Genomic DNA, 13,842 nt, shown 5'->3' on the forward strand with positions numbered 1-13,842 from the left:
ACTTTGGACCACTGAGCAACAGTCCAGTTCTTCTTCTCCTTAGCCCAGGTAAGACGCTTCTGACGTTGTCTTTGGTTCAGAAGTGGCTTGTTGTGACAGTTGTAGTCCATTTCCTGAAGACGTCTGTGTGTGGTGGCTCTTGATGCACTGACTCCAGCTTCAGTCCACTCCTTTTGAAGCTCTCCTAAGTTCTTAAATCGGCTTCGCCTGACAATCTTCTCAAGCCTGCAGTCGTTCCTTTCACTTGTACACCTTTTCCCACCACACTTTTTCCTTCCAGTCAACTTTCCATGAATATGCTTTGGCACAGCACTCTGTGAACAGCCAGCTCTTTCAGCAGTGACCCTCTGTGGCTTACCCTCATTGTAGAGGGTCTTGATGATCGTCTTCTGGACAACTGTCAAGTCAGCAGACTTCCCCATGACTGCTGTTGGGATTACTGACCTAAACCCAGTATTTATACCCTGAGAATGGTCATTTAATAGAGCTTGAAATTAAACATTCTAATAATTTGAGATACTGATTTTTTTATTATTTTGATGAGCAGCAAGCTGTAATCATCCAAATGAAAACAAAAAAGTATGGAAATATTTTACTTTATGTCTAATAAATCTAGAATATATTTAAGTTTTACTTTTTGAATTAAATTACAGAAGAAAAAAAAAAAAAAAACTTTTTCATGATATTCTAATTTATTGAGATGCACCTGTATATTTTTATGTGCATCTTGGCATTTCAATCCAGCGTTTTTTAATGTGATATCCCAAAATTTGCATAAAATTAGGTGGATGGAAACAGCTAAAAAAACATGGCAAGTGTCCCACTACACTATTGCCTTTTCTCCTTTCACATACTTTAGTAATTATCATAAATTAGGTATTGTTTGAAGCTTAAACACTCCAAATTAATCCTGTGAAAAATGTTTTGAAATTGAACATCGTGTTGCCATGGAAAAGGTACTTTAAAACCTTTTAGTCAGCTCAATTTTTTGTGACATCAACTTCAAAATTTGGAACACAACTTGGTTAGACAATTTTCTAGCAATTTTAGAGGCCAAATTACTTGGTAAAATATATATTTTGTATAAAATGAGTGTTTATTTTGATACAGAGACAGCTTGATGGATGGATGGATGGATGAACAGATGATAGATAGATAGATAGATAGATAGATAGATTTCATTTTTTGAAGTTTTTTCACTCTAAAGCATTCATGAGGGCAGTTAACAGGTTAAGGCAGCAGTTAAAGTGAAAGTGAATGACTGACGCTGTCAATCCCAAACATTCTGCTAAACGTCTCTTTTTGTCTTCCACATGTCAACACAAGTCAGAACTGTCCCTTTACGTTTTCAATTTTACGATGTTGATTTTTTTTTTTTTTTTTACAGTGCGGCCAAATACAGCTCACATATATTTTTTTTTAGGAAATCTGGTTTATAAAAGCACTAAATGCACCGTGTCTCACGCCTCTGACTGCGTCCAACACACTGTCCGTTTGATTGAAGTGTATGGCAGGAGGCAGTCGTGTCTCTGCCAGAGCTTAAATGTGAGTCTTTTGTCTCTTTTTAGAAACTGCATAATTGCACAAACTCCCATGTCAATTATCAAGGATAATCACTAATTAGCTGATGGCTGGAGTTAAAAGAGAGGAGAAAAAACTCACAGATGAAGCGTAATGCAGCCTCTCCACAACAGCACACAACTATGCTGATTATATCATCAGGGATTTTTTTTTAATGCTGATTACAGTGAGTATTAGGAGTTTCTCAATAGATCTCACAACAAAACTATTTCAAACCTTCAGAAGAGTTTCTCCTACACAAGAAATGCTACTGATGCAGCATCAATAGATAGAAATAAACAAGTGACTCCCTAAAGCACTGCAGTTTTGCAAAAAATGAAACGCAAAAGCTCAATGGAGGCTGCGGCTTCACCATGGCAACCACTGGGGGGTGTCGTTACCCAATGATCAGATCCTCCCGCATGTTCATGCAGAGCTCTAAAACACAGGCATTTAATAAAGTGCACATCTCTTAATTACTCTAAAGTTCCTTAATGGTTCTTTAATGATATTAAAAGTTAAATTTAGAAACATACCGACCTAAAGAAGCCTTTTATTTGAACATGTTTGAATGTTGTTGTGTGTGTGTGTGTGTGTGTGCTTGTCCTTAAATTAAGTCATTCACTTATCCGAGTAAAAAAGTTGCTTGTCCGGAAAATTTTTTATTTTGTTTGTTTGTGGTGTAAATATAATTTATTCTGAACCAATATTCTCATCAGTGTTCTATCAGCTTTGACATATTTAAATCTGCATATTTGTGATATTTTTCCCTAATATTATTAAATGTATGCTTCATCTTTCATTTTAAATTTTTAAATTTGACCAATAAATTCAATTAGAATAATAAGACACTATAAGGATGTTACCAATCAAAATAAATCATGTACGCTGAAAAATTACAACTGCATTAAATAATGTTATGAGATTGTTTTAAATATTTTTTAAAAATACAAATAAGAAATGTTGGAAAGAATTATACTTTTAAACATGAAACTAAACCACCATTAGGTGGCAGCAGGTGACCGTCTTAATGAGTGAGTCGTTGAGTCATTCATTCAAACGATTTGTTCAAACGGATGATTCATTCAAGAATGAGGCTGTTGTTTATAGCCGTGTCTCATTTCAGAGGCTGCGTCCTCCGGAGGTTGCATTTGTCGGCCACATACGTCATCAAGGATGTCTTATTTAAGAAAAGTAACCATTACACCTCACAAGGAATAACAGTCAATTTTATTATGGTTACTTTTCTGAAATAAGACATCCTTGAAGACGCTCCGGAGGATGCAGCCTCCGAAATGAGCCGCAGTTTATGAATGAGTCATTGAATCTTTGACTCAACTGATTCAATAAGCTGAATCATTCAGTAATGAAACACTGCTGAGTGTTGTTGTGGTTCTGCTGCAATCTTTGGAACTATTTTCGCTGCTGAAACAGAACAAAAACAGTCAATGTTGCGTCTAAAATTTAAGTGACTTAAAGAGGACCTGTAATGCCCCTTTCACAAGTTGTAATACAAGTCTCTGGTGTCTCCAGAATGTGTCTGTGAAGTTTCAGCTCAAAATCCCCCACAGATCATTTATTATAGCTTGTCAAATTTGCCCCTATTTGGGTGTGAGCAAAAACACGCCGTTTTTTGTGTGTGTCCCTTTAAATGCAAATGAGCTGCTGCTCCTGCCCACTTTCCAGAAGAGGGCAGAGCTTTAACAGCTCACGCTTCGGTTGATCAACAACAACAAAGCTGGAGAATCTCACGCAGCCAAAATGACGATTGTTACATTGTTCAAACCGGAGTCGACACTGATGGGAAGACTCAGGAAGAAGTTACAACTTTTAGAATGAAACTGGACGTTTCTGAAAGGTTAGTGGATAAATTTACGTAGTTGCTGTGGAGTTGATTCAACTCATCCACTAACATATGCCGTCATGTTAATCTTTGTTCCGTGTTCTCGGGGGCGGGGTTTATGTAAATTTTAGGGTTAGTGATGTCACCAACCTGGGAAGAAGCTCATTGTAGTCCCTACAAGCCGTTTATTGCTATTTCTATAAAAGAAAATGTCCTCCTTTGCATTGACCTTTGAGTGTTGTAACTTTGCAGACGTTGTTTATGCTCAAACAGCAACATTACACACTAACTAAAGTTGAAAAAGTGAAATCATAATCAACCACCGCTTTAATATTAACTACTTGTATGAAATCAGTGTCACATTTTCAATCGTGATGTATTCAGGAAGACTCACCGAACATTTGTTGGGTTTCTCCCCTGAGTGGACCCTCATATGGATGAGGAGTTTGTAGCGGGCGTTGAAAGGCTTGTGTTTGCGTGGACATCCAGCCCAGAAACAGGTGAAGTCCTCACCCTTGCGCTGGTCAACATGGACCTTCTCGATGTGCTTGACCAGCTCCTCTCGGTGGCCGTAAACTGCACCGCAGTCCAGCCAGCGGCAGCAGTGTCCTCCACTCACGTCTTCCTCTTCATCTTCCTCCAGCATTGGGCAGAGAGTTGAAGGAATGACCATTGGGTTCTGACTGTGAGAGCATCGCAGATGCTGATGGGCGTTATAGGGCGGTGGAGGACCTCTGGGCGGGCTGGGCGTCCTGATTATGGCGGAAAACTGAAGCTGTATTGAAGGTGACAGGCTGTTAGATGTGTTTTTGTTCTGGATCTCCTGTTGGTGCTTCACCACTAGATTGGTGAATTGATCTTCTAGTGGCGTTGCCTCCAAATGCTGCATGCGGAAACTCTCGGTGTCAGTCTGGACGCACACGCTCTTGTTTGTGCTAACGTGTTTTCCAGGATTAGGATGAGGGATGCAGCTGCCTCTGATGCCCAGCAGGTGTCCGCAAACATCCGACTGCAGAGGTGAAGGAGTTGGAGAGTTTCGAGAACCGATTATATACGCCACCAGCGACGTGGGTGAGGTTCGGATGATGGAGTTGAGGTCGAGGCCGATGCCGTCTGAGAGAGGAGACAAGGACAGCGCTCTCTTTTTGGAGCGGGCCGAGAGTCGCGGACTGCTGCCGTCCTCCTTGAAGAGATAATGAGGAAGAGATGTGGGGTTGGACACGGATTCAGACATGGAGGTGCAGGGAACCAGATTCAGATCAGCTGCTTCTGATGCCTGCTGAAGCCCCAGAGGAGGCAGAACTCGGTATCCGTACGGCCAGTCCAACTTACTGCTGCGAATCGACTGTGTCTCGGCAATGCTGAGGGTGGTCGAGGCTAAAGATTCTCTGGACAGCAAACACCTGCAATAGAGCAGGAGAAAATTACAATTCTGTTGTCATTTACTCCCTAATGTCATTCCAATTAAATATTGCTATTTAGGTTTTTGTTTTATTTTATTTAAATGTTCAGATTTCTTTTTGTTATATGAAGAAAGTTAAACTTCAACACTTAAGTGTCTGTAACTTAATTCAATACCGCATTAAAAGCTTTAGCAGTTATCGCAGTATGACAGTTTGATACCGTCACATGCCTATTCTGAAGCGCTGTGATAGCTTCGACTGAAATTTAGGTTGTTATTCATGGAAAAATCCTCCACTGAAGCTCTCAAAGGTTTGATGTTGATGACAGTCAAAGGCATTTTGCATCAATGTTGTCGATTTCATGGAACAACATGAATGTGAGTAAATGATGACAAGCCAAGTTTGAATATGCAGAAGCATAAATGAGATTTCAGAGCTTTGGTGGAGGTGAAAATAATGACTTGTATATTGATTTATTTGGAATATAGTGCAAAAATCATATGGACCACTTAAATGGTACTTTTATTGTCATTTTTAACCCTTCTTTTGCATGTTATGGAATAAAGAAACTCAAGTTTGATGAACAGATGAAGTATTCTCTTTAAGGATATTTACCTGGCATCAGTGAAGGGAACAGCGAGTGAATGAGGTGGAGCGTTTTGGGCTGAAGTTTGTGGGATGGATGGAGAAACCGGACCCAGACTGTGGACCAGCATGGCGTTGCTCGTCACCTGCAGGTTCGAACTGCCGTACGGCCCAAAAACGTTTCTGTTCATCCCCACTGACAAGTAACCTGAGAAAGAGTCACGTTTCATCAGACATTTATGACCCGTGACTGAATGAAGATAATTCACACTTGCATTATATAAAAACTTCTGTAAGAGTTGCACAAAACTTTGAGCAAAAAGTCTTGAACTCCTGCAGCATGGTCACGTAATACTAATGTTCAGACCGTCTGAATAAAATCTTGCCATTAAAGAGCAGGAAAAACTGGCACTAAAAGACTCCAGCAGAGAACTAATAATCAAGCTCTGCTTTTTCAGTAGATCAGAGGCTGTTCTGCCCTAGAGATATACTTATTTTTCTTCCTTGTACAGCATAAAGGACAATAATTGGTCTGTTCGGACGCGTATCCTGATTACTCCACAGCTAACAAAAACATGTTCTCTTTAAGTTATTAAAATATTATTATTTCTGAATGTTCTCAGAACATTTAAAATGTCCAGTTTTTAAATGTTTTAAAACACTTTTTCTTGGTTTTGCAAAATTCTATTCTTCAAACATTATGGGAACATTACTTTTTAATGTTCTCTGAACATTATGGAACATGTATTAACATTTAAAAAACGTTATACGAACATCCAACTTCAACGTTTCAGGTAAAAATGCTCTATGAATGATGTATAAAAATGTTTTTGTGCTAATGTTTTGAAAACATTATTAGAGACCAGATAACGTTGAACGAACATTCTATTAACGTTACTGGAAGAACGTCTGTTCATAAACTTGCCAGAATGTTAGCTAAAATTCTGAGAATATTTCCTTGTTACTGCTTATTCCACCTTTGAGGTCTTTAACTGGAACTGTTATAGTTTTCCTGGTGTAGATTAGAGGTAACTTCACCAGAACATCTTATGTTTGCTAATTACATATAAAGACTGCAGATATTTCGAGACTGTTGCACAGCAGTTCTGTACTGTTCAGGGCTCAGTAATAATGATGGCCTCTGCTGTCTTTTCATGCTTTACAAATTTATACTATTAAATATTAAGTTGAATATTGCAAATTGTGCATATTTAAAATCGGCACTCGGCATGAAATGGAAGTGAAATCCGAGTGAAACGGCATCTCAAACAAGAACAAATGTAGGGCGGGGCTTGATTTTGTCTGTTGGGAATTGACAGGATGGTTGTGGTTTCCTATTGGTGGATCTCATGTGAGTGACAGGTTGTGCACAGATAAAACATTTATAATAATTACTGTTACAAAATAAGAAATGTCAATTTTGATTTCATGGTGACTTTAAATGTTGCCAAAGTAATTATATAGCAGGTTTTGTTAAATAATGACAACATCAATACTGGGTTACAAATCACAAATCAATCCATAATTTCTAGCTATCAATGAAAATGAAAAACCTAGTATTATTTTTGTAAAGCAAACTCAACATTTAATTTTAACCATAAATTTTTTTTTCTGCATTTTTGGGTGAACTACTAGAGCTTTTGTCCTCAAGCATGATATTTTCGTTCTCTATCAAACAGAAACACATGAATAGTCATGGAATTCCTATAACAAACCTGTAAAGCCAGGGAAGCGTTTCTGCTCTGTTAAGTACTAACGAGTTTCTCTCTCTGCTTTGGTTCCATGGCTCATTTAGGTACAAGCTTTCGGCCTGGTTAATCATCAAAAATATGAGAGCGAGGGTTTGGGGAGAAGACGTGGTCGGAGCTGCTGGACGGAATTGAACTAAAATATATTGAATAAAAAACAGTATGTAAATCAGTGTTTTTTGGGGAGAATAAGACAAGATGGTTCACTTTGTGATCTTTCAGTAAAACAAGGCATGAACTAAATTGAATCAAAATTGTACTAAAATGACACTATTGTCTTCTGTTGAACTGCTTCACAGCTGAAACTGAATTAGTTTCATCATTGATGAACTTTACACAGTTATTGAACTGAACTGAATCAACATTGAACTGAATTGATCTAAATAATGGCATAAATGAGAAATAAATGTGACGTCAAGTCAACATGAAAATGTGTTCCAACTCACTTTTCTTCATGATTTTACCAATGATTAATTGATTTAATGGTGAAAACGTCTCTATATCGGGCCTTGATGACGTCGGCTGGAGGATAGTAGTTTCAGAGCACACCAGAAGTGTGAATTAAGAAAGCAAATGGGTTTGTTTTGATTTCATGTTGACTTTATTAAACTGTATTATATGCGTAGGACTGATTAAGTGATTAAGTCCACTTGTGATGAAAATGCCAGTCTTTGCTTTGTTCTATCTACAGTGTGAGAGGAAATGAAGGCTGGAAGTGCTATTTAAATGTGAGTGGGGATGTTCGATTGTCCCTTATCTAATTCAGAGCATCATGTCTGGTGTTGTGGCTCACTGGGCTGAGCAGCAGTATGGAGCTCAGGAATGGAGATACGGCCTATTTCCTCCACACTGTTGACGGGTCCCTTTTAAATTATGAACATCGGCTGCACTTTCATGTGCAAAGCTTATTTCTGCCACAGAATAAAAAGTAAATTGTGGTAAAAAATTTTGTGACTTTTTTCCTCACAATTCTGACTTTTTTCTCACAATTCAGAGAAAAACATTTCGAATTCTGAGATAAACATGCAAGTGCAAGGGAAAAAAAGTCACAGTTACCTTTATTATTTTTTTTATTCCATGGCGGAAACAAAAAAACAAAATAGATGTACACTATAAGAGTTTATAACTTGCAATTGTGAGATATAAACTTGCAAATACAACCCTCTACAATGCGAGTAAATCATGACCAAATTTCACGAGAGGCAACAAAAAAAGTCTTTCATTAGCCAACGGCTAGTGAATTGTACGATTACAGTCACCTGTAATTGAGTTAGAGGTATCAGTATCAGTATATTGGATCAGTGCATTCGCTCTTAAAGTGACAGCAGCCTAATATTCCTGCTGCTGTCTGTGTTTAATGTTAATCAAACATTAAAATCAAGCTCTTGACTGAACAACTTCTGTAATTTTAATATTATATATATTATATATTTATATATTTTATATTTACATTACTTATTCATTTTTTATACCTAATCTGTATCTAACTACTGTTAGATCTACCTGAAAAGCACTGTTTATTTAATTTGCATCTTTGTTCTATTGTTTATTTGTGCTTTTGCTTGTTGTTTCAATATTCGTTCTTATTTTATTACAAACTGTTTTCTTGACTTTAATAGTCTTTGAAATTTATATTTTATATTATATTCATGTAGATATTTTTTATTTTTTATTTGCATTGTTCTTGCATTCCATGTGAAAAGTCTGGCGAGTAAAATAAAAAATTTACTAGCCAATGGAGGCGCGTAGAGGTTTGAAATATGAGGAAAAAAAATCTGAACTGTGAGGTAAAAAAGTCACAATTACCTTTTTTATTCTGTTGCGGAAACCATCGAGAGGCGTAAACTCAAAATTCAGAGAAAAAAAGATGTAAACTCTCAATTGAGAGTGAGATGAAAAAACTGCAATTACCTTTATTTTTTTATTCTGTGGTGGAAACAAAAAAAAAACGAGAGGTGTAAGCTTTCAATTAACAGTTTGTATCTTGCAATTAAGATAAATAAACTCGCAATTATGAGAAAAAAGTCTGAACTGTGAGATAAAAAGTAAACAAGTTTCTATACTTTCAAGCCATTGAACACGGCAGGACATTTAAACCTGAGATGTTTATTCTTGTTTTATTACCTTTCGTACCATTGTCCGTGCAGCTGGGTCGAACAGATTGTTTGGAAGAGGATGCTGGGAGTGAAAGCGACGGAGCTTGATGTCGTGATGACTGCGGAAAGCCCAACTTCCCATTAGTCAGCACCTGCCGGCGGAGACTCAGCGCGGGAAGAAGGGCCGAGTTTCCAGATGTGGTGTCGGGATGGAGTGATGGGGAAGAGGAGTGACCCGTGTGGATCCTCAGCTGAGGTACCTGAGCCATACTGGAGGGAGAAACCATCAGATTACAGCCTTTCCCGTTCATGTCTGTCACTGCTCCGATGGGTCGACGCAAAACATCATCTTCAGCCTTCAGGTCACCTGATGAACATGAAGTCAGATTTCAAACGTTTGGCCAGGTTACCTGAAAATGTGGCCTAAATCTAAACAGACAACTTTTATCCTAGTCAAAACATTGTTTACATTAGGTTACATAAGTAATTTTTAAAGGTCAGATCAGAAATGTTGGTATAGAAACAAAAAATGGCTGGAAATGTCACAATCAATTACAAAGGAACGACAAGTACACAAGTAGAAAAACTGAGATAGTATTTCCCCTACTTCAGTAATCTGTTTTATTTACGAAGGAATAGTTCATTACAATAACTTTACCTCAGAAGGTCAAAACGTATCTAAATGTACCATGGTATTACCATCATTGTACTTGTACGTGAACTACAGCAAAGTTAACTTACAAGTGACTTTTGGATAAGTAGTAGTTGATGTTTTAACGCTCGGGATTAACTAAACAACATCAAAAAATAATTGTGAAAAATCAGATGAATATTTTTAATGTTAACAGTGAGACTACAGGCCAATAGTATTGAAGATTTTTCGTCATATAAGCTGTTCGGTTTGCAATAAATGTTATTACATTTATTACAATTGTCTTACATCATTAGAAATAGACTAATAAAATTAATAATGTACAATAAACGCATTTTGATGACAAACCGAAACCGCGTTTTCACGAATCATGTTTGTCCCTGAAGGCATCAAAACTTCAACCGTCACTCTTCGCGCGCAAAATAATTTGAAATGTATGATCTCATTTAATTAAATTTAATTAAAATGAGATCGACAGACTTTACAGTTCTTGATGAAACACGTCAGTCTAACGTCACTCGGTGTCGGTAAACTCACCTGTTAAAGTCTCCTCATGACAGATTTATGAAATAAACCAGTTCAGTCGATCTTCTGCCGCGGTGACGTCATCGGGGCTCGATCTCGGTGAGTTTCAGAGTTTTTAAAGTGTTTAAAGCGCGTTTGTTTTCATGTTGAGTGAGTGAATGTGATCGTGAGCTGCTGCCGCCGCTGTTTGTGTGTGGGTTGGTGATGGTTGTCATGGGCGGGTTAGATCAGCCTCATTTTGCCCTTTTGCCCCACAAAACTTCCCTAATGTGAATGTTTGGCAGCATTACATCATGGCACGCTTTTTAAAGACCATATTTGGATTCGTTTGAGATCCACACGCGTTATTTATTAGCAATAATTAAACAGGTGTATACTGTAACTTGTTTAATAACTTTTGGGAAGAGTTTGCTTCATGTAGTTTAACATTCATGCAATGCATAACATAGTTAAAATAGACTGATTTTAATGATATTTGTTCTCCTTTATCAGTTTTGAATAGTTTTGTAATGCATAGTTCACAGGTGACCTTGTGGCTTGAATTGCTCATGACAGTCATTGAAATGCTTCTGCAATTTATTGTAGCGTAATAAAAAAAGCATCAAAATGAATTGCAAACACTTTACAATAAGGTCTCATTTGTTAATGCATTAGCTAAAAATTACCAATGTCACACTCTAAAAAACACTGGGTTAAAAACAACCCAACTGGGCTGGGTAAATATAGGACAGAACACATGTTGGGTTAATTTTACCCAGCAAATTGGGTTGTTTATTTAACCCAGCATAATGGGTTGTTTCATTTTTACTACAGTACTAGCCTCCTTTTACTTCATACATGAATTAATATTTAATACTTAAATCCTCTAAACTTTTTTTTAAATACTCCACAAAACCACTGGTTTGCATAATAATTCCTTTATTTTCGATCATATTTTATAGTATAGCATCATTTTTAATACATATTGCCTACATCGAAGCTCGTTTAACAAATGTTAGAAGTAAAAATTAAACATTTAGAAGTTATTCAAGTGTAATCGATCAGTCTCTGTTGTCCTGTTTCACCCGTAACGGCGCTGGATCTCATGCGGAGATGACTCGTGTTCGGCGGGGGAACTGATAACTTCAGCCGAAAAAATGCTGTGACTGACTCCATGACCTGTCCATAAATAATCAGTGTACAAATCTGAGAACATATTTTAACATCCCAAGTATTTATATTCTGTATCTTTTTGAATAAAATCATAAAGGGCATCAGGCGTTTCCATCACGCGAAAAGACCGACGCGACACTCGTTTAGGTGACTCACATCACGCCCCCGTATGTTGCTTTGCATAAAATTAAACGATATACAGAACAATAACAAATAAAATGTACACAAACCTGTATTTTACTGAAGACATGCACCAATTTGATGGAGCTGCACTGCTCTCTCCTGAAGAGGGCGTATAAAACCTGCAATAAATAACTCAACACCTGTGTTATTACATCTGACCCAGGATCTGGTAACATAAAATCTACCCAAACACTGGGTTGTTACATCCGACCCAGGATCTGAGTAACACAAAAACTACCCAAACACTGGGTTGTTACATCCGACCCAGGATTTGGTAACACAAAAACTACCCAAACACTGGGTTGTTACGTCTGACCCAGGAGCTGGGTAACACAAAAACTACCCAAACGCTGGGTTGTTACACCCGACCCAGGATTGGGGTAAAACTAAAACTACCCAAACACTGGGGTTGTTACATCTGACCCAGGAGCTGGTAACATCCGACCCAGGATTTGGTAACACAAAACTACCCAAACACTGGGTTGTTACGTCTGACCCAGGAGCTGGGTAACACAAAAACTACCCAAACGCTGGGTTGTTACATCCGACCCAGGATTTGGGTAAAACAAAAACTACCCAAACACTGGGTTGTTACATCTGACCCAGGAGCTGGGTAACATAAAATCTACCCAAACACTGGGTTGTTACGTCTGACCCAGGAGCTGGGTAACAAAAAACTACCCAAACACTGGGTTGTTACGTCTGACCCAGGAGCTGGGTAACACAAAAACTACCCAAACACTGGGTTGTTACGTCTGACCCAGGAGCTGGGTAACACAAAAACTACCCAAACACTGGGTTGTTACGTCTGACCCAGGAGCTGGGTAACATAAAATCTACCCAAACACTGGGTTGTTACATCCGACCCAGGATCTGGGTAACACAAAAACTACCCAAACACTGGGTTGTTACGTCTGACCCAGGATCTGGGTAACACAAAAACTACCCAAACACTGGGTTGTTACATCTGACCCAGGAGCTGGGTAACACAAGTAAAACAAAAACTACCCAAACACTGGGTTGTTACATCTGACCCAGGAGCTGGGTAACATAAAATCTACCCAAACACTGGACTGGGTTGTTACGTCTGACCCAGGAGCTGGGTAACATAAAATCTACCCAAACACTGGGTTGTTACGTCCGACCCAGGAGCTGGGTAACATAAAATCTACCCAAACACTGGGTTGTTATGTCCGACCCAGGAGCTGGGTAACACAAAAACTACTCAAATGCTGGAAAAATAACCCAAAAAATGACCCAAAATGCTCAACCCAGGTCTTGGGTAGAAAAAATAAGAGTGCGTGTGAAATCATTGCATTATTTAGCCATTATAATACTAAAATGTTGCAAAGTTTAGCACTGTTTTTTACAGAACTGAAACAAAATGAACTACTGCTTCTACAAATTTTTGTAATAAAAAAAGCATCAAAATGAATTGGAAACACTTTACAATAATGTCTTATTTGTTAATGAATTAGCTAACATAAACTAAGACATGCATTTATCTTTGTTAATGTTACCTAGTAAAAATATTTATTCATTGTTAATTGTTATTAGTTGTTCATGTTCACAGTGCATTAACTAATGCATCAAAAGTTGTAAGTTAACATTAGTAAATGCTGTGATTAACATTAACTAAGATCAATAAATGCTGTAGAAGTATTGTTCATTGTTAGTTCATGCACTTAACAAATGAAATGTAATTGTAAAGTGTTATCGAGTCACTCAGAGTCTTGAAGTTTTTCAGTGACCAATTCTTAAACTTTTCTATTTGTTCCCTAAGTCGGACTGATCTGGATTTGCACCGATGCGTGTTTTCAGACTCCAGACTTCATTGTGCTGCACTTTCACTGGCACTTTGAGTGTTTGCACTGTGAGTTCTGCTGCTTGTTCTCATGGCAACATGCTTGTTTATTCTACAGGAGACTTGAGCGAACACGAGAGCAACATGCGACGTCTAATAAAAGCCCTGTATTATTACATGAGATGCTGATGGTCTGGATGCATTGAGGCCGGTCTCTGTGTGTTCAGGGTGACCAAATGTGAATTAAATGCTGGCCTCTAGTGGAAATCATGGGGCAGAAATGACATGCAA

General features: G+C 38.0%; 1 protein-coding gene across 2 annotated transcripts in view; it reads right to left on the reverse strand.

The window, feature by feature from the left end:
- LOC127507810 (zinc finger protein GLIS3-like) overlaps positions 1-10,655 on the reverse strand; it is a 33,188-nt gene extending 22,533 nt beyond the window's left edge. Inside the window, exons 1-4 of one of the 2 annotated variants that reach the window (XM_051885236.1) lie at positions 10,425-10,655; positions 9,273-9,602; positions 5,422-5,599; positions 3,798-4,806 (exon numbers count right to left, since the gene is read on the reverse strand). In XM_051885236.1, the coding sequence (XP_051741196.1) occupies positions 3,798-4,806; positions 5,422-5,599; positions 9,273-9,546 (1,461 nt within the window). In that variant the 5' untranslated portion in view covers positions 9,547-9,602; positions 10,425-10,655. Of the gene's footprint in view, positions 1-3,797; positions 4,807-5,421; positions 5,600-9,263; positions 9,603-10,424 lie in introns of both variants that reach the window. The other variant, XM_051885235.1, reaches the window with a different exon arrangement.
- Between the last annotated feature and the right edge of the window lie 3,187 nt (positions 10,656-13,842).

Source organism: Ctenopharyngodon idella, chromosome 24 (assembly GCF_019924925.1).
Source record: "Ctenopharyngodon idella isolate HZGC_01 chromosome 24, HZGC01, whole genome shotgun sequence".
NCBI classification, from domain to species: domain Eukaryota; kingdom Metazoa; phylum Chordata; class Actinopteri; order Cypriniformes; family Xenocyprididae; genus Ctenopharyngodon; species Ctenopharyngodon idella.